Below are 26,100 nucleotides of genomic sequence, written 5' to 3' on the forward strand. Positions count from 1 at the left end.
AAAACTGGTCCAGAGCAATATTAGAACAAGTTCATTGATTAGTTCAATATTAGAACTAATTCACTGATGTTGATTGGCTATGAAGTTCCCCACTGGTGTACAGAGACTCACAACGCCCAAATGGGGAAAATAACACAAGAGAAACAACATCTCCTGGTAAATCAAGAAATCTTTGTGTAGGAACTACAATTTCCGGTTAACATCCCGTTTACCGGCTTGTGAAAAGTAGCCGACAGACTACCTTTTGAATGGCTACTGTGCACCCAAGGTGAAGATGAAACATTAACCCATCTTTCACCCACTGGACTATTTTATTTACTTACTTCTTTTAAAGACGGCAAAGGAGGTGGTGGAAGAAAAAAGCGAGGGTCACTCCCTTTGCTTCGGGCCAAACCAATAAGAGTTCTCAGATCACAGGCTTGAGCAATGATCCTGTACTGGTAATCTATTGTAAAGGTATGTTGTTAGCACCCAGATTAGCCTATAGTTGTTTTAAGAATTAAATGCACACTTCATTTTTAGACTACAAGTTTGCGATTCAAAATTTCCCAGGTCTCTTTACATAATTACAACTGCATTTACATACCGGTAACCCAGATATCCAACATATCTGACTGACCTCACAATTCTCCTCAACACATATGTAGGTATATCGCGGTCTAACCTTTTCGAAGAACTGAACTTCAAATGCGAAAACTGATAGGTCAGAACCGGTTGAACTGCTTCTCCTTTTCTTTGTAGTAATTCTAGTGTTTAAAAACTGTTTTGATCACTACTTAAAAAACCCGAGGTTGCACTGAGATCTATGTCACTGGTACGGTGTGGTGCTTTGCAACCCGTCACGTCCATGAGCAATCTGAGGTTCCAGATGGTCGTGCTTTGTCTGAGCCTTCATGATTTAACCAGTCCAGCCTTTATGTATTGCTCTGAATGACTGTGTCCCCACCCCCAATCATAAGTTGAAATTTCCCGATGTCATGGTATTTGGAGGTGGGAACCCTTGGAAGCCCCCATGACTGGGATTACTGTCCTTATAAAAGAAACCCAGAGATATCCCTTGTCCCCTCTGCCACATGAGGACACACAGTGAAAAGCTGGTCATCTCTGAACCAGGAAGCAGGTCCTCACCAGATAGTAAGTCTGCTGGCCCTATGACCTTGGGACTTACCAGCCTACACAACTGTAAGAAACAAATTTCTATTGTTTATAAGCCACCCAGTCGACAGTATTGTTACCGCAGCCCAAATGGACTAAACTATGTATCGAAAACAAAATTACAACCACTGAAGCAGACATTATTTTTTTAATTTTTTTTTTAAAGAATTTATTTATTTGACAGAGAGAGATCACAAGTAGGCAGAGAGGCAGGCAGAGAGAGAGAGGGAAGCAGGCTCCCCGCTGAGCAGAGAGCCCGATGCGGGGCTCGATCCCAGAACCCTGTAGATCATGACCTGAGCCGAAGGCAGAGGCCTAAACCACTGAGCCACCCAGGCGCCCCAGCAGACATTATTTTAATAATGGCAGTTCATAACCTGGGTGAGTTAAGATCAAGTGGGGAACTCTCCCAAAATCTATGTGCCTGGGCTCCAACTCTGATTTTTCTGATATAGTAAGTCTGAAATGGAGTCCTGGAAGGTAGACTTTTTTTAAAGATTTTATTTATTTATTTTGAGAGACAGTGTGTGCACAAGCGGGGGGTGGGAGGAGAGGGGGAAAGGGAGAGAAAGAAGCAGAATCCCCGCTGAGCAGGGAACCCTATGCGGGGCTCGATTCTAGGACCCTGAGAACATGACTTGAGTTAAAGGCAGATGCTTAACTGACTGAGCCACCCAAGCACCCCTACATTTTTAAAAAGATTTTTATTCTAAGTCTCCACTCACAGTGAAAAGGCTTATACGTTATTTAATATTTTATATATACGTATATAAATATATAATAAGTTATTGTAATTAGAGGCACCTGGGTGGCTCAGTTGGTTGGACATCTGCCTTCAGCTCAGGTTATGATCCCAGAGTCCTGGGATCGAGTCTCATATCGGTTCCCTGCTCAAGGTGAGCCTGCTTCTCCCTCTCCCTCTGCTGATCCTACTGCTTGTGTTCTCTCTGTGTCAAAAAAATAAACTTTAAAAAAATATGTCTTTAAAAAAATAAAAATTACAAAAATATGTTACTGTAATTACAGCCACCAATCAATTCAACTTGTATGGAGGCAAAGATATTTTCTCTGAAAATATTTTTTTGTTTACCCCGTTTTATAAGATGACTCTACTGATAGAGTATACTTTAGTCCCTGTACTATAATCAGAGCAGATCTGAACTCTTGCTCATGTACTTTTACTGCAGAACTCGCAATTTTTAAATACAATTAAATATTTTAAATCTTCCTTTAAAAATAACACACACACACACACACACACATGAATCAGGTACATTTGACTCAGTCTTAAAGCAAAGTAACTTGCCGAAGTGAAAACAAGTATAACTCTATGGTGTGGCAAGCAATTAAAATATATTTTGTTAAACATGAACCAAAAGAAAATGCAAATATAGAATAAGGCTATCACTATCAACACCAAGAGTTTCTCTAATCAGGTAAAACTTCGTTCTGGTAGAAAGTTACACAAACACATCTTCCTCAGTTTTGAGCCTGTTCTTATCAAACACATCTGGCTACCAGGCAGCAGTTTCCTACTTTCTCTATCCGTGGAATTTCTTTTTTAAAATTTACATATTCAGATTTCCTGAATCATTTTCCTTCCCCGACATCTCCTTTCCATCCCCTGGTATCAGCAAACAGAAGCTAGCAGGCAGCGCGGCAGGGGCTCGGAGGGCCGTGTTACCGTGCCAGTGATGGGTCTCCGACATTTCCTGCACGGCCTGCAGCCGCGTGGCTCTGTCCCCTGACTGGCTCTTCCTCAGGAGCAGCCACACAGCACACTCGTGATCCTCGACATCAACTGTACTAAAGGGGTCTTCGCAAAAAGAAAAAAGAAGAAGACAACATAAACAGTGTGAACAGTTAAAACATGTTGTCCTCCCACTTACTTAGGATGATAAGTTGTAAGCACTTGAAATCTACAATAAGAGACTGAATTCCATTTCCAGGCACTAATAGTGACTGATAGGTTTGTTCTAGTTCTGTCATATTATTTTGTTAATATTTATTTTGTAGATTATCATGTGCTTTCGTTTTATATACTACGTTGCCTTCACAACCTCGTCTCTTTTTTGTTGCTGCTCTTTTTCCCTAAAAAACTTTCCACTGTGGGGATGCATGGGTGGCTCAGTCAGTTAAGTGGCTGCCTTTGGCCCATGTCATGATCCCAGTGTCCTGGGATCAAGTCCCACATCGGGCTCCTTGCTCTGCAGGGAGCCTGCTTCTCCCCCTGCCTCTGCCTGCCTCTCTGCCTGCCTGTACTCTCTCTCTCTCTGATGAATAAATAAATAAATAATCTTAAAAAAAAAAAACAAAACTTTTCACTGTGAAAAATATTGAACATATGGAAGAATTAAAAGAATAATACATTAACATCCATATGTTTACAACTATATTTAATAAATTTCATGTTTCCATATTTGCTTCATCTATATGGATGTGTATTTTTTCTCTAAAACATGTGAAAGGAAGTTGCAGATGGAACATTTGATCCTTTCTTAGTCAACCCGCATCTCCTAAGAATAAGCCTGCCTTCTCCAATATACTCACAATGCCATGACAACACCCACATACATTAATGAAAATCTTCCAAAACCATCTAAAATCCAGTCTAACTCCATATTCAAATTTCTCCAAGTGTTCAAAATGTACCTTCAGTGCTGTTCTTTAAAACCAGGATTTGATTAAGTCTCTTTAGTATCTTTTTTTTTTTTAATATTTTATTTATTTATTTGACAGATCACAAGTAGGCAGAGAGGCAGGCAGAGAAAGGGGAAGCAGGCTCCCCACTGAGCAGAGAACCCGACGTGGGGCTCGATCCCAGGACCCTGAGATCATGACCTGAGCCGAAGGCAGAGGCTTAACTTCCTGAGCCACCCAGGCGCCCCTCTTTAGTATCTTTTAATTCTTGAAAAACTTCTCACCTTTCTTTTTCATGATGGCAACTTTTTAAAGAGATCAAGTAAGCTCCACCATATCTAGCTCTAATTGTAGATTTGTTTGTAAAATCTATATTACTGATGCAATATTCTCATTATGAGAAAGTAGGGAGTGATTATCTAACAAATTTAAAATTTTAAAGCACTTAAGAGAAAAGGTTATATTTAATGTCAATATTTATTTACAATTATCTAACAGTAATACATCCACAAAGTGGAAAGAAGAAGACTGTCCAAGGCAACAAAATTAAAATCACCCTTAAAATTAAATATAGCCCAAGAAAATAATGTCTCTCAATTTTCCATAGCTATAAAAAATGTCAGTATAAGAAATGGGATAAGAAAAAAAGACCTCAAGTTGATCATCAGATGACTTTCAGATCATTGATAAAGACTCCAAGTTAAATATTTGATACTTACCAGCAAATGGGCCACGTAGTATCTTGGCTGATGTTGCCAATACTTTTCTTACTGCTTTGTGAAGCTCTTTTCTTGCCTGGTAGGTGATTCCTAAGACGATTACAAATTAAGATAAAACCAAGTATATACTCTTAATACTACACTTCCCTACTTTAAAGAAAAATGTATAAACTCTAAATTTTTTAAAAAAATATAAAATAGTTTTTTAGGGTCACTATCAAAACAACTAAAGCCATTATGTGAACACAGAGCTCTAGATCCCAAAATAAGACTGCTCTCCAGGTCCAGAAAAAGGTTAAAAACTAAACAAAAACAAAAACACGAACTAAAGCTAACAAATTCTCAGATGCGACATAATATCAGCTACATTCAAGAAAGTGTCCCTGAACAACAGCCCTTCCCAAACTGAAATTTGGAAATACCTAACTATGTAGATGCCCTACTATGGAGATAAAGCTTTGCTATATGGATAAATTATAAACCGTAAAAATTATCTGTGTAATTGAAATTGTAACACACTAGGTGAGACAATAAATACAAACAGGACAGATGGTGATTTATACAGCTGTAGAAAGGAAAGAGTGGAATCCGCCCCACTCAGAGAATATAACATTGTAACAGACAAGGTTAGTCTGGCCAACACTATAGGAACAGGCAGCTGCAAGTCAAGGGTAGTGACTCACTAAGCTATACATACTTTGATGAAAAGATAGGCCTCTGCTCTAAAAGTTCATGTTCAAGAGGCAACTGTCTGGTTACTAATTAGTTTTCCCTGTGACCTAAATACAGAGAAGAGGAATGTTCGGACTAGTAAAGACAAGTTTTCCAGCCTCCGTGACAAACTCTTTTTTCTCTCTTTAATAAGCTGGTATTCAGATTTATGAATCCATGTCATGATTTTAGTTCGCATGAATAAATCCCTTGAGGCCAAGAATATAACTAAGTGACAAAATCATGTTTCTATACTTGGCGAACTGAAGGCCAGCCTCTGACCTGACCTCCACTACGGTGTGGAATTCCAAGTTTAGATTAAAACAGCCGGCTAGGGAGAGTTGCAAACCTGAGTTAAATATGGAAGTCCAAAATTTGGTCTTCAACTACTTCTTTAGGAATCTGGTTCTCTTAGGATTTGTTGACTCCTAGAATGAGCTAAACCTACCTTGTTAATATTGTATTTTTAATAGTCATTTTAAAAGTTAATAACTAGCTCCCGCTTTTCACAGAAAGAGGATTACTTTACCATAAACTTACCATAATTTTCTCTGTCATCTATAGAAACTGTGTGCACATATATATAGGACTTCATTTTTTCTCTTTCTACTACTTGAGTATCTAACGTCAAAGATTTCTTCAGGGCCCAAACTTCATAGGTAAGAAATAAAGAACCGCTGTAAAAGGAACAAAAAATTCATCATAAATACATGATCTAAAGGTAACACAAGAGCCACTTTTTTTTTCTTTACATGACAGAGTAACAGCATGATATTGGTTACAGAGCTCATCAGATTACTGAGCACCACATAAACTGAATGGCTCGACCCGTGCAACAGCCGAGCTCTTGAACCTATGGGTTGAGAATAATATTTCCTGCAAGTGGTGAAAAAAGGCTGAAGGGCAGAATTTCCCAAAAAAAGGATGGAAAAATAAGTGCTTAGTAAACACTGAGTGAAATCAAGCTTTCGGAATGAAAAGTTTTATGTACACTAGTGATTTGCATCCCATGACGAAGAGAAATTTCCTCAACATATACCCTACTGATTGAGCCAGTCTTTTTTAATAAGCTTTCTGTTGTGGAATTTTTCATTCTCCTTGTTGGGAAACAATATATACACATACATAAGAGTATGTATGCATATAACAGATTCTATATACATACATATAAATGCAAGCACAAATGTGTCTACTTAATGAATAATAATAATTACAGGGGCATCTGGGTGGCTCAGTGGGTTAAGCCTCTGCCTTCAGCTCAGGTCATGATCCCAGGGTCCTGGGATCAAGCCCCGCATTGGGCTCTCTGCTTAGCGGGGAGCCTGCTTCCCCCTCTCTCTCTGCCTGCCTCTCTGCCTACTTGTGATCTCTATCAAATAGATAGACAAAATCTTTTAAAATAATAATAATAATAATAATAATAATAATTACAATATCCAGGCAAAAAGCATTAACAGTACCCCAGAAGTCCACATCGTACCCTTCCCCCATACTGACCCATTTTCTCATCTCTATAGCTAGTTACTACTTTGACTTTTATCACAATAATGTCCTTGTTTCGCTTTATACTTTGCCATCTATACATGCATCCTTAAACAACAGAGCTTACTTTGTCTGTCTGTGGGCTTCATCGGGATGTAGGGACACTGTACATATTCTTCTGCTCTTGTCTGTGACATTTGCTCATAGGGCTGCTGTGTCAGGAGTTCATACATTTATATTTTCATATGGTATGTGACTCAGTGATGGGATGGCTATACCACAGCTTACCCATCCTACCACAGAAGGGCATTCGGGGACTTTCTAGTTCGAGTCTGTTACAAATAATCCCGTTACACACCTTACACATCTACACTGTACACACGTGTATATGTTGCTCTGGGATACTCATCAAAGAAGGAGAATTACAGACCTTCTGACAGTATACATACTATTCAACTTGATTAGGTACTGCCAAAATCCTTTTCTAAAAATTTTAGCAAAACTGTACTCCCATCACCAACATATTTCTCCTAAGAGCTATGCCTAAAGTCAATTTTTAGTTGTGAAATACAATGTTCTTTGTTATGTACCCAAAATGAAGGTGTTTTTTTTTTTCCTGATCAGACTGACATACACACTCCCTAAATCCAGACACAAAGGCTGCACTGTCTGGATTCAGGGCTGTGTAACATCAGTTATACTAAGAATATACCATATATTCTCCTGACCTTTGATTTACACCCCAAAGTTAAAGCAGGTGAGACAGAAGGGACAGACACTGTCCCTTAGAGCTTTAGAAAGCTCTAAAGAATCCTCTCCTCGGGCTGCCTGGGTGGCTCAGATGGCTGAGTATCTGCCTTTGCATGGGTCATGCTCTCCAGGTCCTGGGATCGAGCCAGGTTCCCAGATCAGTGGGGAGTCTGCTTTTCCCTCTCCCTCTGCCTCTCCCCCTGCTTGTGATCTGTCTCTGTCTCTCTCTAAAATAAATTAAAAAAAAAAAAATCTCTGAGAGATCGGAGCACCCAAAAAGAGCAAATGCATTCAATATTTTTATTGTGCTTTCCATGAAAGACAAAATTCTTTACTAGAAATTATGCAATTAATTTTCATTAGATTCCTGAATATAATTGTGAAACAGACAAAGTACATGACTATATCTTTTGCCTGGAATGATTCAAAGGGAAAAGTCATCTAACTGTGTTTTGTCTTGTATTAGTGTCATAGAGAAATGTATATATTTGAATAAAATGCCAAGTGCATCTCCTATAACATTTGAGCATCTCAGAGTTGTATATGTATGTGTGTGTATACATATGATGTTGTATGTATAATAGTGAAAAAGAGTATTAACAAATACAGTGGAATAGTATTAGACATATATTAACATGTATACCCCCTTCCAAAAAAGGGGAAGAAGGTCACTCCATTCATTAAGCATGCGCCTCTGAAGAGCATCAGATGAAAGATATCGAACTGCTGGTTTTCTCGGCCAGCCTCAATCTTCTTTCATGAGAGCTCTATGGTGATTTAAGGGGTTTTCAAAAATAATTTTCGCTACAGTCAATTTTCACCTCTCTGACCCATGTTAGAACCTAACACAAGATGTGATTTTAGATATGGGAAAGCGAATTAGTGAGCCCCTCCCCCATATGGAGTCCAGTGCTCTTCTCCGAGCAACAGTGCCTGGTGGGTAGAATCCTCATTGTACCCTTGGACCAAAGATAAGACACCTCTCAGCCAGTTAAGTAACTGGATCGAGACGACAGTGAAGTGGTAAAACCAGTGATTAATCTGCCTAATTCCAAAATCTATACCTATTTGCCACCCCATGCTACTGTAAACCACTTCCACTGGGATTTCAAATAGCATAAAGAAGCCAATGAACATTTCATAGTTGACACTTACCCTAAAATAAGTGATCCAGTAAACTTTATTACATTTCCTTCAAAAAGAAAGGAAAAAAGTCAATGTGATGAGTTTCATTTTTAAAATGTGACAGGAAATAGGCAACAGTGTCTCTACCTATATTATGTAATTGGGTAAGAAGTTCCTGATATTTTTCCAGGAATAGGATTACTTCAACACAAGGCTTCCTGTCCCCAGATAGACAAAGGAACCAACAAGCACTGGGTACAAAAATACACTCTGTATTTCATACTCATTCTCACTTCCTACTGTTCTCCCTCTCTTGTGTCTCTCACTCTGTCATCCCCAGCAAACCAGCGGAGACTCCAGTGCTACCGCACCCGGAATGTTACCAGGCCTACAGCACTTCCACTGAATGCGACTGCCATGAAGCTAACATGCCTCTGACTCCTATGTCACAACCAATTAAATAAGGGAATGGGGACAATTCTATCGCCACTAGGATGATACTGGGGGGATCATGTTTGCGAAGCAGGGACTCAAAATGACTTTTCCTAAAGTAACTACTTTGCAGTTGGTGTTAAAGTGCCTTATGTATATAGCCCCATTAAAAATACTGGCAGGGAGCCTGCTTCCTCCTCTCTCTCTCTCTGCCTGCCTCTCTACCTATTTGTGATCTCTGTCTGTCCAATAAAATAAATAAAATCTAAAAAAAAAAATACTGGTTACATTCTACAAGTTTACTTAAAAATTTTTTGTTTAGAACTTGGAAAACTTTTGTTTTAATATAAAAAAATATATATCCTGGGGCGCCTGGGTGGCTCAGTCATTAAGCATCTGTCTTCAACTCAGGTCACGATCCCAGGGTCCTGGGATTGAGCCCCACATTGGGCTCCCTCCTCGGTGGGAAGCCTAATTCTCCTCTCCCACTCCCCCTGCTTGTGTTCCCCTTCTCACTGTGTCTCTGTTTGTTAAATAAATAAAATCTTTAAAAATATATATACATCCTAGTGGAAGACACAGCTAACTGTTTTTTCAATACACATAAGCCCCTTAATCCTTACTAACACAACTTAATTATTATCTAAAAATATTCAAATCCCCAACTCTTGCAGCTATGGTGGGCCATGCAACACAGGTGTAGCCCGTCAGATATAGAGGCAGATCTGTAAGTAGAGCTCCCTCCCCAAATAAAAAGACAAAGTTTCATAAGATGACTTTTGGCCTTTCTGCCTTCTTGATGTCTAGAGATTCAGCAACCATCTTGGGACCATAAGGTCAATAAACATCATCGAGCAAGAAGAAAGGAGGATTGCTAACTGTGGTTCCTGCTCTAAATTGTCTCTATCTTAACTCCCTTTTAAATAAAAAAAATGAGAACTTTACTAATTTAAGCCACTGCAGGCAAGTTTCTATTACATGTCCTGAACACAACCTTTACAGATACATTACCCATAAGCATCAGGTCCTGCTACCTGCCTGCAAAACCTACATGACTTTTAACTTAGTGGATGTGTAGAGGTAGCCCATTGTCAGAGTTTCAACTTAAGGCTACTGATAACACATTTATCCTCCCTACAGAGGGATAAGAAACTCAACTCAATCAACTTCTCTAGACATCAGGCAAGGGAGATGGACATTCCTCCCAAACTCTGAGACCTTAGTAGTGGTTCCAGAATTGGGAAGGGTACAGTTCGAGGAGGTCTGAAGGGATGAGATCAGAAGTTGTGACAGAGCTTCCTGACTGTGGGATTCCTCTAGCTTATTTTTCATTCTAAGATGGTCCTTCCCAGCCCCAAACTCCACCCAACTCTGTGGGCCCCAGGAGCAGCTTGTTTCCCTGTCTACTGCTTGCTGTTTCTTCTTCACTGGGTCCTGGGAACACAATACAGTCTCATAGCCTTTCTCCTATCTAGATTCACTACTCTCCCATCCTAAATTCACTGCTCTTCAGTCTTTAATAATGATGAGAGAAGAAAAGCTCCCTTCTATGTCCCAACCCCTTTTTATATTTAGAATACAAAATCATAGAATTTTCCACATGAAAAGGATCTATCCTAAAAAAAGATTTATCTTAAAGAACAAACAAACTCCATGAAAACAGGGACTTTGTCTTAATCTATACTGTATCCTCAGGGCCTTGAATGGTACTGGCACATAGCAGATAGTAAATAAATAATTTGCCAAATGAATGAAAGGTGATCTAGGCCTATCTTCTCTTTTACAAATAAAGATCAATAATAAATAAGGTAAATAAAGATTTACAAATAAAGATAGCAGACCAGCACTAGATCCCAACCTCCCATTGGACAAGCACAACATTTCTGCTCATACTGAATTTCCAGAACCTAATACATGTGTCTGCCTCCTTATTTTGCAGAAACTTAATAATGAGAGTGTAGTGATACTTGAGTTTGAAAGGATGAGCCTGGATCTGACCAAAAACAGGGGAGGAAAAAGATTCCCAAGAAAAAGGAGTATTCGTGGCTCTGGTCCTACAAATTTGGGGTGCACCAATGGTATAGAAAAGACAGAAACAAATATGAGATTTATCATGGATTAAGTAAATTTTTGAGGAGGCCACGTGGAAAACTCAGCCTCCATTCTAGCATAGTTTCTTTAAGAAATACTGTTTCAGCTGTACTCACTGATATCTCTCCGGTATGTGGTACTTTTGGGCGGAGGAGTTAAGGTTCCTATTCTTCTGCAACAGATGATACAATAAGCAGCCAGGGACATTCTGTATATTTAGAACAATTAAAACAAATTTAACTTGAGAGTTAATTAAAAACATTTAACTATAAGAACATGTCACAATCACAGTGGATTGCCTACAGAGTTAGATTTTTCAAGACCAGGAAAAAAACTTTTCCATTAAAAAAGAAATTCCAGGGACGCCTGGGTGGCTCAGTTGGTTAAGCGGCTGCCTTCGGCTCAGGTCATGATCCCAGCGTCCTGGGATCGAGTCCCACATTGGGCTCCTTGCTCTGCGGGGAGCCTGCTTCTCCCTCTGCCTCTGCCTACCACTCTGTCTGCCTGTGCTCATGCTCTCTCTCTCTCTCTAACAAATAAATAAATAAAATCTTTAAAAAAAAAAAAGAAATTCCATCCTTAAAAAAGACATGCTAGAATAGTATTTTGTTAGTACTTTGATTATTATTCAAACTGAGTCCAACTGTGAACAATGATTCTTATGAAGCAGAAAAACACCAATTATTAATCAGAATGTCAATACAGAATTTTACATTTTTTCAATATCTTTTAAAATATATATATGCATACAAAAATAGATATTTATATTTACCTTTGATGACTGAAGGCCCTACTGAAATGAAAGGCGCTCAAAATGGAAGACATACTTAGAACCCATGGAAGTATTTAGCTCTCCTCCAGCTCCCTCATGATGGTACCCAGCATGGCTTAAAATCTTTATCCACTGTTGGCATCCTATCAGAGAAGGAGAACTGTGGCTCAACTAACTTCATCGACTGAGTAACGATGATTGAAATATGATGCAACGGTTTCTAGAACAACTCAGTATTCTAGAATCGTAACAGACTGTCTTTGGAAAAGACTTCTTTCTTTTGTTTTTGCTATAAAGGTAAAGAAGAAAAAGCGCATTGAGGGATTCATGTGAGAAAAGGTCTTTTGGTTCAACATATTAAAAGTTCTAGCTTTATACGGATAAGGGGGAAATTACTTGGTATATATATATGTAATAAATATCTGTTAGAGACAGCACAAAATAGGGGCACCTGGGTGGCTCAGTCAGTTAAGCATCCTGCTCTTGATCTCAGCTCAGGTCTTGATCTCAGGGTCGGGAGTTCAAGCCCTGAGTTGGGCTCCACATTAGGCGTGGTGCCTACTAAAAAAGAGAGAGAGAGAGAGAAAGAGAGAACACAAAATAAAAAGCTTTTACATTTTTTCTAGTAATTCCAGCACATCAATTAATGACTAAGCAAACTGGTTTAGGCAGAGGTAAACTTTAAAGGTCACTATTTTAAAGGTCACTGTTTCTTATTTTATCACTTGTTAAATGGGTTGCTACTACTTCTCCATGAGACATAAGGATATGGTAAAAATGTTGTAAAGACTGCAATGAAGTAGATGCTCATGAAACCAGGGCAGAATGCAACATAAGCTACTTTGAGTTCGCGTACAGATTTGCAATTTCATTACTACATGACAATTTAAGGAAAACAAAAATGCCGAGCAAAACTACCTATTGCTTCTTTTAATCCTGACACTACAAAAGCAATCAACTACAAAACATTATACAAATACTCTTTGCTATTACTTCTCTGGCCTAAAAAACTTCAGTGTTAACTTAGATACTACCCCACCACCACCACCCCAGCAGGCCTCCTTCCTACGAAATCCTCGGAATAAAGCTAAGTCTACTGGCAATATGTCCTCATCTTATTTCCTCCTGGGTTTCCTCAGACGACATCACTGCCCCTTGCTGCTCTCTCCAGAATAAACCGCTCCATCGCTGATTCTCCCTCCATCCCCTCAGAGTGTTGATGGTTTCTCTGCTCTCCAGCCCCAACTAACCTTCCATCCCGTACCTGCCTGGGAGTGCGCAGCCAGAAGGCTGTCCTTCCCTCCCTATACATCACTGTCTGCGTCCTTCCTCAACAGTACTAGACCCCCTCCTTTTTTTCCCGCCCTTTTTATTTATTTTAGAGAGAGAAACTTAAGCAGACTCCCCACTGAGCATGGAGCCTGATGTGGGCCTGGTCCCGTGACCCTGAGATCAGACCTGAGCAGACACCAAGAATCGGATGCTTCAGCTGACTACACCACCCAGGCGCCCCCTAGACGCCCCCTCTTTCTAGTAGCCTGCAACCCTAACCTGAAACATGTGCTTTCTTTGTTCCTACACTGACAGCCAAAATGGGGTGCAGGGAAGGGGCTGGAGGGAAGGAGGGGGGTTAGGGAGTGGTTCAGGGAGAATAAAAGACAAACTGGGAGTGGGCTCTCAGACTCATTTCTGCTGTTCTTAATCAGCTCTCCCCTCACCCCCACAAAGACTGCTCTAAATGACCCAAAAACCCTTCTAAGCCTTCTAAGTCCATCCTCTCAAATGATCTTGTCTTTTATTTGACTGAGAAAGTTAAAACTAGGAAATCCCTCAACCTCTGCCCCCTTACCTACAAGCAAAGAAATATCCAGATATCAAGGGGCTTAACATTTATTCAAGGTGGGTAGGGGGGGGGGCTCTTTAAAACACACACACACACGGGGCGCCTGGGTGGCTCAGTGGGTTAAGGCCTCTGCCTTCGGCTCAGGTCATGATCTCAGGGTCCTGGGATCGAGTCCCGCATCGGGCTCTCTGCTCAGCGGGGAGCCTGCTTCTCTCTCTCTCTGCCTGCCTCTCTGCCTACTTGTGATCTCTGTCAAATAAATAAATAAAATCTTTAAACACACACACACACACACACACAATCACAAATACCAAAGTAGATACTAAAATGAAAGTTATCTAGAATGAGAAAAGATATAATAAGTGACTGGAGTCTTAGGAATTTTGATCTCTTTCTTCTGAGATTCCGTTAGACAATGTGTCAGAAATACTTGTATAGAAATGTTTCTGGATTACAATGTGGCATTCCCTCTCCCCCAGGACATTGAAACTCCTAGTAACTCATAGCACTCAGAGGGGCCCATGCAAGTAAGGCATCACCCAAAGCATAAGGTTCATAACTCCCCAGTAAATCCATCCTGGCCTGCAAATCTGTATTCATCTATATTCGTCTACACTGCCTTTTCCAGATTGCAAATATCTTCTCCTCCATTGTTCTTCCCAGTTTCTGAGGAAAAGATCTTATTCCCTTTCCAAGGGGAAATTGTATTCTAGGTCTCATCTCTCTCACTTCCACAGTGACCCTGATTCATTAATTAGCTGCTTTTCTCTTCTTAATCTTCACTCCCTTTCTTTCAGCTCTCTATTCCTCCTCCCTAAATACTGGATTTCCAATGTTCTCCCATCAAAACACAAAAACAAAACAAAAAACAAATGACTAGGGGGAAAACCCTCCCTCGATCCAAGTGCCTCTTCTCTCGCCTTCCTTCCTAAGATGTTTTCTCCAGTGTCCTCCTCAAGCACTGACAGCACCCCTTAAGGTCACCAGTGAGTGACATCTTTGTACCTAAATCCACTTTTCAGTCATCCTTTTGCTTTCTCTGAAGCATTTCATTTCTCTCTCCTTCTCTTGCTACTATGACTCCCTGTCTTCTAGTTTTACTCTCACAGGTCTGGCTGCTAATACTCATTCAACAAACACTTGTTGAGCACCTATCATCTGTCGAGGAGATGTAAACCTGAGATGTGAATGAGACCGCAGAGACCCTGCCCTCACTGGGCTGGCAGGTGGCTCTGCTGTCTCCACTGGGTCCTTAAATATTAGTGTTCCAGAGGCTTCCACCTACTCTCCTCTTTTTCTCTCGGGCTATACTCTCTGGCTGAGTAATTTCAATTTTTCCTCACAAAGCTCTACCATAAGCTTGTGATTCCCAGATTTCTGTAACTAACCCAGGTCTGTCTGCTAAGCTGCAGGTACATACACATTCGACCGCCTAATGAACACTTCTACTTTGAAGGACCACAAACACCTAAAACCCAGAATGTCTAAAATCAAATAATCATATTCATAAAATCAAACATCCCAAGACCATTTATTTCCAAACCATAGTTTCCTCAGTGATTAGAAAAGTCCTCCATACACCGAGGTCGAACCTACCTAGGGTTCATTTCTGGACAATTTTTGCACAACTGATCTGTTTGTCTAAACTTACATCAATGAGGTAACATCTTTCTTAGTTCCTGTATCTTTAAAATAAATCTTGACAGCTTCTAGAGTGAGCACTCATGGTTTGGCTCCCTTTCTGTTTTTATCTCATTTTATTTTTCCTTCCCTTCCCCTAAGTCCATCTGTTTCTTAAATTCTACATATTAGTGAAATCAGATGGTATTTGTCTTTCTCTGACTTACTTCGCTTAGCATAATACTCTCTAGTTCCATCTACCTCAGTGCAAATGGCAAGATTTCATTCTTTTTGATGGTTGAGTAATATTCCATTGTATATATGTACCACATCATCTTTATCCGTTCATCTGTCAATGGACATCTGGGCTCTTTCCATATTTTGTATCTGCCATCTCTATTCTTTGAAGGGTCCGTTGAAATCTTTTGTCCATTTTTAATAAGGCTGTTTGTTTTCTTATTGAGTTTTAGATATACTTTATATATTCTGGGTAAAAAATCTCTGTTAGATTTATAATTTACAAATATTTTCTTCCAATCTATGGCTTGCTCTTTTCATTGTCTTAACTGTGTTTTTAGAAAGCAAAAGTTCTCTGGGGTGCCTGAGTGGTTCAGATGGTTAAGTATCTGTCTTTGACTCTGGTCATGATCTTCCAGGTCTTGGGATCGAGCCCCAAACTGGGCTCCCAACTCCACAGGGAGTCTGCTTCTCTCTCTTCATCTGCCTCTTCCCCTGCTTGTATTCTGTCTCTTTCAAATGGATAAATAAAATCTTTAAAAATTAAAAAGAGAAAGCAAAAGTTCACAATTTTGATAAAGTCAAATTAATCAATTTTTACTTTATGGATCATGCTTTTGCTATTGCAAAAAAAGAAATCTTTGCCTAACCCAAGATCACCAAGATATTTTCCTATACCTTTCTCTGTAAGATTAATAGTTTTAGGTTTTTACATTTCGATTTATGATCTATTCTAAGTGAATTTTTGTATAGGGTGAAGAGTATTGATCAGGGTTCTTGGTTTTTTTTTTTCTTTTTTGCACACAAATATGCAATTGTTTCAGAATTATTTGTTGAAAAGACTACCATTTCCTTATTTAATTCCCTTTGCATCTTTGCCCAAAAAATTTACCATGTGTATATGTGTCTACTATTACATACTATTTCACTAATTTATATGTTGACCCAATCTTTTCCAATGCCACACTTTCCTGATTATTATAGATTTATAGTAATCTTAAAATTAAATAATGTTTCTTGAACTTGGTTGTTCTTTTAGAAAATTGTTTTTGCTATCCTAGTTTGTCTTTCCATATAAATTTTAGAATCATCTTATTTCTACAAAAATAATTCTCCTGAGTTTGTGATTAATACTGAGTCTTCAAACCATGAACATGGATTACCTCTCCATTTGTTCTGTCATCTTTTTTTTTTTTTTTTTTTTTTTGCACCTATGTTTGATCATTTCCAGCATACGAACACTGCCGGGTATTTTAAAATTTTTATACCAAAGTATTTCCCGGGTTTTGGTACAACTGTAAATAATACTTTCAGGATTTTTTCTTTTTAATTTCAATTTCCAATTGTTCTTTGTTAATATATGAAAATGATTAATTCTGTGTAATGATTGATTCTGTGTATTTCCTTATATCCTGTGACCTTGCTAACCCAACTCATTAATCCTGGGACTTTTTTTTTTTTAGGGGGTGACTATTTAGGATTTCTATATACCCAATTATATTTCCTGTGAATAGAAACAGTTCAATTTCTTCCTCTCCAATCTATATGCCTTCTATTTCTTTTTTTTTTTTAAGATTTTTAATTTATTTGACAGACAGAGATCACAAGTGGGTGGAGAGGCAGGCAGAGAGAGAGAGGAGGAAGCAGGCTCCCTGCTGAGCAGAGAGCCTGATGTGGGACTCAATCCCAGGACCCTGAGATCATGACCTGAGCCGAAGGCAGAGGCTTAACCACTGAGCCACCCAGGCGCCCCTGCCTTCTATTTCTTAATCTTGCTTTATTTGATGGGGTAGGACCTCCAGTAAAATACCAAACAGGAGTAGTGAAAGCAGATATCCTTATATCGTTCCTGATCTTGGGAGGAAATCTCCCAGTCTTTCATCGTTAAGGATGATGTTAGCTGTAGACTTTTTTGTAGATGTCCTTTACCTGTTTGAGGACATTCTCTTCTATTCCTAAATTGCTGAATTTTGACAAAAGCATTTTGTGCATCTATTAAGGTGAACATGTGATTTTCTGTAGTCTGTTAATATGTTACACTGACTAATATTTTAAGAATAAATTGAAATAATGATATACTAGATATGTTTTATTTGATTTGCTAGTATTTTGTTAGGGATTTTTGTATCTATGTTCATGACAGATATTAATCTCTAGGTTTTTTGTTTTTGTTTTTGGTGAGATCTTTCATTTTCCCATGAAGATAATGTTGGTCTTATAAAATAAGCTAATTAAGTATTCCATCTTCTTCTATATTCTGGGAAATTTTATGTGGAACTGGTATTTCTTGTTCCCTAAAAGGTTTTAATAAATATTCCTGTATTATCTTTTTTAAAGTCTTAGGATCTAAAATGAGGCCTTCTCTTCTATTCCTGATTTTGGCAATTTGTGTCTTCTCTTTTTTTCTTATCCTGTATGGCTAGAGGTTTGTCAATTTTATCGATATTTTCAAAAAGCAGCTTTTAGTTTCATTGAATTACCTTGTTTTTCTATTATCAATCTCATTGATCTGGGCTTTATTTACCTTTATTTGTTTTATTTCCTTTTATTAGTCTCTGTTCTCTGCTTGTTTTGATTTCAAATACCTCTTCCCTCTCAAGCATCTTTTTTTTTTTTTTTTTAAGATTTTATTTATTTATTTGACATGGAGAGAGGGAACACAAGCAGGGGGAGTAAGAGAGGAAGAAGCAGGCTTCCACTGAGCAGGGAGCCCTATGCAGGGCTCGATCCCAGGACTCTGGGATCATGACCTGAGCCGAAGGCAGACGCTTAACGACTGAGCCACCCAGGCTCGCCCCCCAACCCCCAAGCATCTTAAAACTGAAGCTTAAATCGCTGATTTAAGGTTCTTTCTTTTCTGTCACTATTTAACACTAAAAACTTCTCAAGTGCTGCTTGGCTGCATCCTTCAAGTTTGGATATACTATTATTTTCCTTTCATTCAATTAAAAATATCTTCTGGGGTGCTTGGGTGGCTCAGGTCACAATCTCAGGGTCCTGGGATCAAGCCCCATGCTGGGAATACCTGCTCAGAGGAGAGTCGGCCTTTTCCTATCCCTCCTCCTCTGCCCCTCACACCATTCATTGCTCTATCAAATAAATAAAATATTCAAAAAATATATTTTCTAATTATATTGTGACTTCCTTTTCAACCCATGGAATATTTAGAAGTGTGTTAATTTCCACATATTTGGTAATTTCCAAATATGTCTGTTGATTTTTAGCTTAATTCCATTGTGGTTGGAGAACAGGCTTTGTATATTTTCAATTCTTGAAAAACTTGGTTTGCTTTATGGCACAGAATATGGTCTGTCTTGGTGCATGTTCCACATGCACTTGAAAAGAATGTATATCCTGGTTTGTTTGGGGGCAGAGGGCTCTACAAAAGTCTATTAGGTCAAATTGGTTGGTTGTGTTTTTCAGATCTTCTCCTTACTGATTTTATGTCAGCTCATCCTGTTGATTACTAAAACAGGAATAGTGAAGGCAGGGGCTAATCAGATCACCAAAGTCCTTCCAGCTAAGTTAAGGTGTCTGAAGTTTACCTTGAGTTATGGGAAGCTGTTGGGAGATTAACCTTAATAAAAAAAATTTTTTTCAAAAAACTTTTTTTTTCAAACTTGACAGGATTGAAAATAGGCTGGAGGAAAGCCAAAGCAGCAGTGGGGAAAACTACTGGGAAGGCATTTAATGATCATTAAAAAGAAACATGTACTTGATTTAAAGCAGTGGCTCTGAGAATGATGAAAAAACAGATTAAGGAACTATTAAGAGAACAGAATCTAATAATCACTTGAAAAAGGTGGAGAATAATGAATACCAGGGAGGAGATGGTTATGGTTCCCAGTTTCTGATTTGGAATACTGGGGTATGCAGGGGTATATACAGGTTAATATTTACCAAAATAGGGAAATACAGGAATGGAAATTGATTTGAGAAGAAGGATGAATTCCCAATTTCAACATGGTGAGATTAAGTTTCCTATAAAATATCCATGTAAAGATGTCCATTAAGTTATCTCAGTTCAGCAGACAGGTCTAAGCTAGATAGACTTATGAGTCATTAGCACATACCATTAATTGAAACCATTTGTTGGAGTGAATTTATTGAAGAATGGCATATATATATAAAAGAGCTTATCCAAATGTCATTTTAGGATTATCAGGTTATTAAAATGCAGATTCTCAGGAACTACTTTAGATTGGATTTCTGTTTTCACCCTCAGGAGGCTGAAACCAAGGTGTCCCAGGGCTGCATTACTTACTGAAAGCTCTAAGGGAGAATGCACTTGCACACTCACTCAGGCTGTTGGCAGGATTCAGTTCCATGCAGCTGTCAGACTGAAGCCCTTGTTTCCTGGCTAGGGGTTGTCTGCGTGCCACCCTCGGATCTCTGTAGGTAGCATTCTACAGTTCAGAACTGGTAATAGTTTATCCTTTTCACATTGCCTTATCTCTGACACTTCTGCTTTCCTATTCCACTTTTAAGAACTCATCTGGTATTAGGCCCTGTCAGATAATCTAAAATAATCTCCCTAGCTTAAGTTCTAGAACTTTCCATCCGCAAAGACCCTTTTTTTGCCATACAATGTAACATATTACAGGTTCCAGGGATTTGGACATGGATATCTATGAAGGGTGTATTCTGCCTACCATAAGCTACTATAAGCATTCTAATATAACACTTCTTGTAGACCTATGTTTTCATTTTTCATTGATCTTGGGTAAATACTGAGGAGTGGAATTGCCGGGTCATAAGGCAGGTAAATGTTTAACTTTATAAGATGCTGCCAGATATTTTCCCAGCATGATTGTACATTTTACACTGCAACCAATAATGAAGGAGTAGGAGAGTTCCAGCTGTTCAACATCCTCACTGATACTGGAGCTATTAGCCTTTCTGGTTTTAGCCATGTTAGTGGGGTATCCCCTTGTGTTTTTAATTTGCAAGTCCCTGGAAACTAATGATGCTGAGCACTTTTTCATATTAATGTTGGCCATTTACATTTATTGGTGTGTGAAGTGTCTGTTCTTTTACTCATTTTTAACTTGGATTATTGGTGTTTCGAATGAGTTACTGGCTCTTTATTCATTCCGGAAACAAATTCTTTATCAGATATATGTACAATATATACTGCAAATATCATCTCCTCTTCTGTGACCTTTCTATTCACTTTCTTAAAGGCACCTTTTGATGAACACAAGTTTTATTTTCATAACGTCTCTTTTATCAGATTTTTTCCTTTCATCGTTATTGCATTCTGTGTCCTGTCTCAGATATTGCTGCCTACTTCAAAGTCACAGAAATTCCCCTATAAGTTTGTTTTATCTTTTACTTTTAGGTCTTTGATCCATCTCAAATTAATTTTTGTATATTGGGCGAAATGGGTTCATTTTTCCCCCATATGGATATCCAATAGTTCAGCATTATTTGTTGAAAACTTTACTTTCGGGGCACCTGGGTGGCTCAGTGGGTTAAAGCCTCTGTCTTCGGCTCAGGCCATGATCTCAGGGTCCTGGGGTGGAGTCCCATATTGGGCTCTCTGCTCAGCGGGGAGCCTGCTTCCCACCGCCCACCCCCCCCCCCGCCTGCCTCTCTGCCTACTTATGATCTGTCTGTAAATAAATAAATAAAATCTTAAAAAAAAAAAAACATTTACTTTCCTCACTAAACTGATTGGTGCTTTGTTTGAAAATCAGTTGGCTATATAAGCATGGGCATATCTCTGGACTCTATTCCATTTCATTGATCCATTTGTTTATCCTTATATAAATACCACACCGTCTCAATCACTAGAGTTCTATAATAAATCTTTAAGCTCGGTAGTACAAGTTCTCTGGTTTTGTTCTTCCTTTTCAAGATTGACTATTCTAGGTCTTTGGCACATTCATATAATTTTAAAGTCAGCTTGTCAATTTCTATTTTTAAAAAAAGCCTTTGGGATTATTATTGTGATTGCATTAAATATGCAACACTGGCTTTAAGTAGAGAACAGAGGAGAAATTATGAGGACACAGAAAGTAAAAATGGAGAGTTTAAAACCAAATGAAACAAATGCTCAAAAATCCCATTAAATTTAACAACAAGGAAGTCACCAGAGCTTTTACAACGGTAGCTTCATTGGCCTGGTTGGAGAAGAAACCAAACTGGAACTAAATATCCATTCCCTCTTCATTCTTACTAAAACCAACCAACCGACCGACCAAACAAACAACAACAAAAAACCCCTGAATTGTAGCCAGGCACACACATAACTGAATAAAGACTACATTATTTATCTTTCCCTCTACTTAATTGTGACCACTAATTAGGAAACAGCTAATGCGCTCTCAGTGGATGTGTCACGTGCAACTTCTTAGAAGTGTCCTTAAGACCATGTGCCTTTCCAAAAGACACCTGGAAAAAGTGCTCGACATCACTCAGCATCAGGGAAATACAAATCAAAACCACAGTGAGATGCCACCTCACACCAGTCAGAATGGCTAAAATTAACAAGTCAGGAAACAACAGGTGTTGGCGAGGATGTGGAGAAAGGGGGACCCTCCTACACTGTTGGTGGGAATGCAAGCTGGTGCAGCCACTCTGGAAAACAGTATGGAGGTTACTCAATAAGTAGAAAATAGAGCTACCCTAAGACCCAGCAATTGGACTACTGGGTATTTACCCTAAACATACAAATGTAGTGACCCAAAGGGGCACGTGCACCCGAATGTTTATAGCAGCAATGTCCACAATAGCTAAACTATGGAAAGAGCCTAGATGTTCATCAACAGATGAATGGATAAAGATGTGGTATACATATACAATGGAATATTATGCAGCCACCAAAAAGACTGAGGAATCTTGCCATTTGCAACAATGTGGATGAAACTAGAGGGTATTATGCTAAGCAAAATAAATCAGAGAGGGACAATTATCATATGATCTCTGATTTGAGGAATTTGAAAAACAAGACAGAGGATCATAAGGAAAGGGAGGAGAAAAATGAAACAAGACAAAACCAGAAAGGGGGACAAACCTTAAGAGACTCTTGGTCTCAGGAAACAAACTGCAGGTTGATGGAGTAGAGAGGGGTGGGAAGGATGGGCTGGCCGCGTGATGGACAATGGGGAGGGCATGTGTTACGGTGAGTGCTGTGAATTGTGTAAGACTGAGGAATCACAGACCTGTACCCCTGAAACAAATAATACATTATATATTAATTTTTTAAAAAAAAAAAGAGTATGTGCCTTTCTTCACCTTTCCCTTTTCCCTCTTGCTATGAGCAGGTGACAGCTGGACTTAAAGCAGCCATCTCAGCCATGAGGTAGCATGCCAAAGAAGGCAGAACAGCAAGGAAGAGGAGCCCAAGGCCCTGATGATCATGGAGCTGCTGCCACACCAGCTACGGCCTGCCTAGCTATGGAATCTTATGCAGAGTTAAGGCATTATCATCATCTGTTTCCTTTGTAATGTACCCAAACCCAACTCTAACCCATCACAGTTTTAACTATCTATATGCCAGTGATCCCAAAGTTGTACCTTCAGCCAGACTCTTTTCAGACTCATCTGTCCAAAAGCTACCGGAATATTTCCACTTGGATATCCAACAAGTCTTTCAAATTTAACTGTCCAAAAACACTGTTCTTTATTTCTTTTCTCCCTAAAATCTTGCTCTACTCATCCTCCCCACTGCAAGCAAATGGCAAATGGTTTGGGGTTATAAATGAGAACTGATCTATCTTGTAGCTCAAGGAAAACACCTAAGTGTTGCCTGATTCCTTGGTTTCCCTCACCCTCTTCAAGTTAAGTTTTGATAAGGGACTTCTTTTGATTTTCTTTCAAAATTGACTTGGCTGTTCTTAGTCCTTAGTCCTTTCCAAATATATATATATATATATATATATATATATATATATATATATTAGGTTCAGCATGTCAAGTTTAATGAAAAAACCATGAACAATTTTAACTGGAATTGTACTGAATTTGCAGAATTGGGGAAAACTGACACCTTTATGATATTGAGTATTACCATCCATGCATATGGTGTATCTCTTCATTTACTTGGGTCTTCTGTTATGTGTTTCAATAGAACATTATAACTTCCTCCCTAGGGGACTATACAGCTTCAGTGTGATCTGTTTCTAGATACCTTTAGTTTTGAACACTGGTACAAATAGTACCTGTTTTTTAAATTTAAAATTCCCAGTTAGTTATTGCTGATACATACAAGTTTTTTTTTAATTCAGAAATCCTTCTGAAGGCCATTTTCACCATTTATTAATACTTCTCTTTCCCTCTTGATTTGTGATCTCTTCCCTTACCTTATAAATGCATGTATATGTATGCCTACACATAGGCACACACATTTCTCTGTTGTTTTGTTTCTGGGATGTTTATTCTGTTCCATTGTTTTGTCTTGTACTACTACCACACTGTCTTGTGCTGTACTTTTATATTTTGATAGGATTACTCTTCTGTCTCAAGCTCTTCTTAGCTATTTGTTAGTTTACTTTTCCAGATAAATACTGCAATTATTTTGCAGCTTTCGCCCCAGAGCCTACCTAAGTTACATCATTTGGGGGCTCTGAAGGCCATTCTGACACTCTGTAAACAAAGCAGCCTTTCCAATCACTCTTTATTACATCACCATCTACCTTCTCGTTAACTGATTTTGCTATCTTTCTCCTCCCCACCCCCAATGAAATAGGTTGCTTGTTAATCACTGTATTCCCAGTGTCTACAACAGTGTCTTGACACATACCAGGTGCACAAAAATGTTTAAATAAATGGATGGAGATTTTAAATCCGGATTCAGAGAAACACAGTAAGAAAAGCAGGTTTTGAAGTAATGGTGAAAGATAAGAACTCGCTCAGTTTAAGAGGAGAGGCTTAGATTACTCACAGGTGATTCATGTGTAGGCCTCACGCCAGCACCTGGGGCCCAAGAGTGGAGGGTCGATGAAATGTTCAGGAGGAGAATGCTTGCAAGGGGGGTTAAAAAAAAAAAAAAAAAAGGAAAGAAAAGATACTTGGAAATAACTAGTGCCAAGGGAGATGTGGGAAAAAAGAAACCCTTGTGCATTCCCCACCTTGGTGGGAATGCAAACTGGTGCAGCCACTGTGGAAAACAGCACAGAAGTTCCTCAAGGGGCGCCTGGGTGGCTCAGTGGGTTAAGCCTCTGCCTTTGGCTCAGGTCATGATCTCAGGGTCCTGGGATCAAGCCCCCATCGGGCTCTCTGCTCAGCAGGGAGCCTGCTCCCCCCTCTGCCTGCCTCTCTGCCTACTTGTGATCTCTGTCAAATAAATAAAAATCTTTTTAAAAGTTAAAAAAAAATGGAATCTTGCCATTTGCAACAACATGGATGGATCTAAAGATTATAATGGCAAGTGAAATAAATCTAAGACAAATATGGTAAGATTTCACTCATATGTGGAATTTAAGAAACAAAAAAAGAAAAGCAGACTCTTAAATATAGAGAATTGGTTGTCAGGGAGAAGGTGAATGGACAGATGCGGGCAATACGTGAAGGGGATTAGAGTACACGTACAGTGATGAGCACTGAGTAATGCACAGAATTGTTGAATCCTTATATTGCACACCTGAAATTAATGCTACCTTCCGTGTCAATTATACTTGAATAAAGAATTTTAAAAATTAAAAAAAATCATAAAAATATTTTAATGAGAAAAAGACACTTTGTAAGAACCATACCTAGGGCGAGCGCAGAACCAGCAATACGGAAACCAAAAAGAGGAAAAAATGTGAGGGCTGAGAAGAGGGAAATGAATATAAGAGCTGGGTTTATTAATCACATAAACACATGTAGTAATGTGCGGCATTAGCTTAACTGGGAAATACAATTTAACCTAAGGACGCTACGCAAGAGCCTCATACCTCCACCGGTAAAAACAATTAGAGAGCTCTATTAAACTACACATCAAAATTTGGGGAGAGGATTAATTCTGGAACCCTCTGGGGTCTTACAGTGACCGTTCGGGGCTTAAAAACCTAACCGCATTCGATCTATCCACCTTCTCGGGTCCCAGTTAGAAGCTGTGGGCTGGCAGGTTCCGATTTGAATGAGACAGTCTCTTACTCCTCATCATCGTTCCGTGACAAGCCAGTGGAGGCTGATGGTACCGGCAGCTGCTTTGAGGGCCTCAGGGAGGAACAAGTGCTGGGCAGCGACCGGGAAAGAAGAGTCGGGCGGCTGCGGCTCCGGAGAGGCCCTCACTCCCCGCGACGGGTCGGCGGGTCAGCCGGTGTGTCAGGGGCCGTGCCCCCGCGCCGTCCTCCCACTCCCCGCCGCGCCGGCTTGCCGACGCCCTCGCCCGCCCCCACGCGCCCAGGCTCCCGTTCCTACCTGCCGGGACGCGAACTCGGCCAGCTCTCGGCCGCTCGCCGCGGACCCAGGCGGCAGGGAGCCCACCTTCCTCGGCGGTTCCCAGCCCGAGCCCTCCAGCCGGCTACCGGCGGCACGTGACGCCGCCCCCGTCGCTCCCCGCCCCGCCCCTCGGCCCCCTTCGCGCTCCGCCT

At 39.6% G+C, this 26,100-nt stretch overlaps 1 protein-coding gene across 8 annotated transcripts in view; it reads right to left on the minus strand.

Annotated features, from left to right (window-relative positions):
• The window catches only part of SERAC1 (serine active site containing 1), a 58,751-nt gene extending 32,700 nt beyond the window's left edge, over positions 1-26,051 (minus strand). The window contains exons 1-8 of one of the 8 annotated variants that reach the window (XM_047733920.1): positions 12,329-12,388; positions 11,878-12,020; positions 11,222-11,313; positions 8,613-8,649; positions 5,766-5,902; positions 4,515-4,604; positions 2,840-2,971; positions 324-445 (exon numbers count right to left, since the gene is read on the minus strand). In XM_047733920.1, the coding sequence (XP_047589876.1) occupies positions 324-445; positions 2,840-2,971; positions 4,515-4,604; positions 5,766-5,902; positions 8,613-8,649; positions 11,222-11,313; positions 11,878-11,930 (663 nt within the window). In that variant the 5' untranslated portion in view covers positions 11,931-12,020; positions 12,329-12,388. Of the gene's footprint in view, positions 1-323; positions 446-2,839; positions 2,972-4,514; positions 4,605-5,765; positions 5,903-8,612; positions 8,650-11,221; positions 11,314-11,877; positions 12,167-12,328; positions 12,390-25,595; positions 25,719-25,927 lie in introns of those variants that run through there. The other 7 variants (XM_047733923.1, XM_047733919.1, XM_047733922.1 and 4 more) reach the window with 7 other exon arrangements.
• Positions 26,052-26,100: the final 49 nt, after the last annotated feature.

Source organism: Lutra lutra, chromosome 6 (genome assembly GCF_902655055.1).
Source record: "Lutra lutra chromosome 6, mLutLut1.2, whole genome shotgun sequence".
NCBI lineage: Eukaryota > Metazoa > Chordata > Mammalia > Carnivora > Mustelidae > Lutra > Lutra lutra.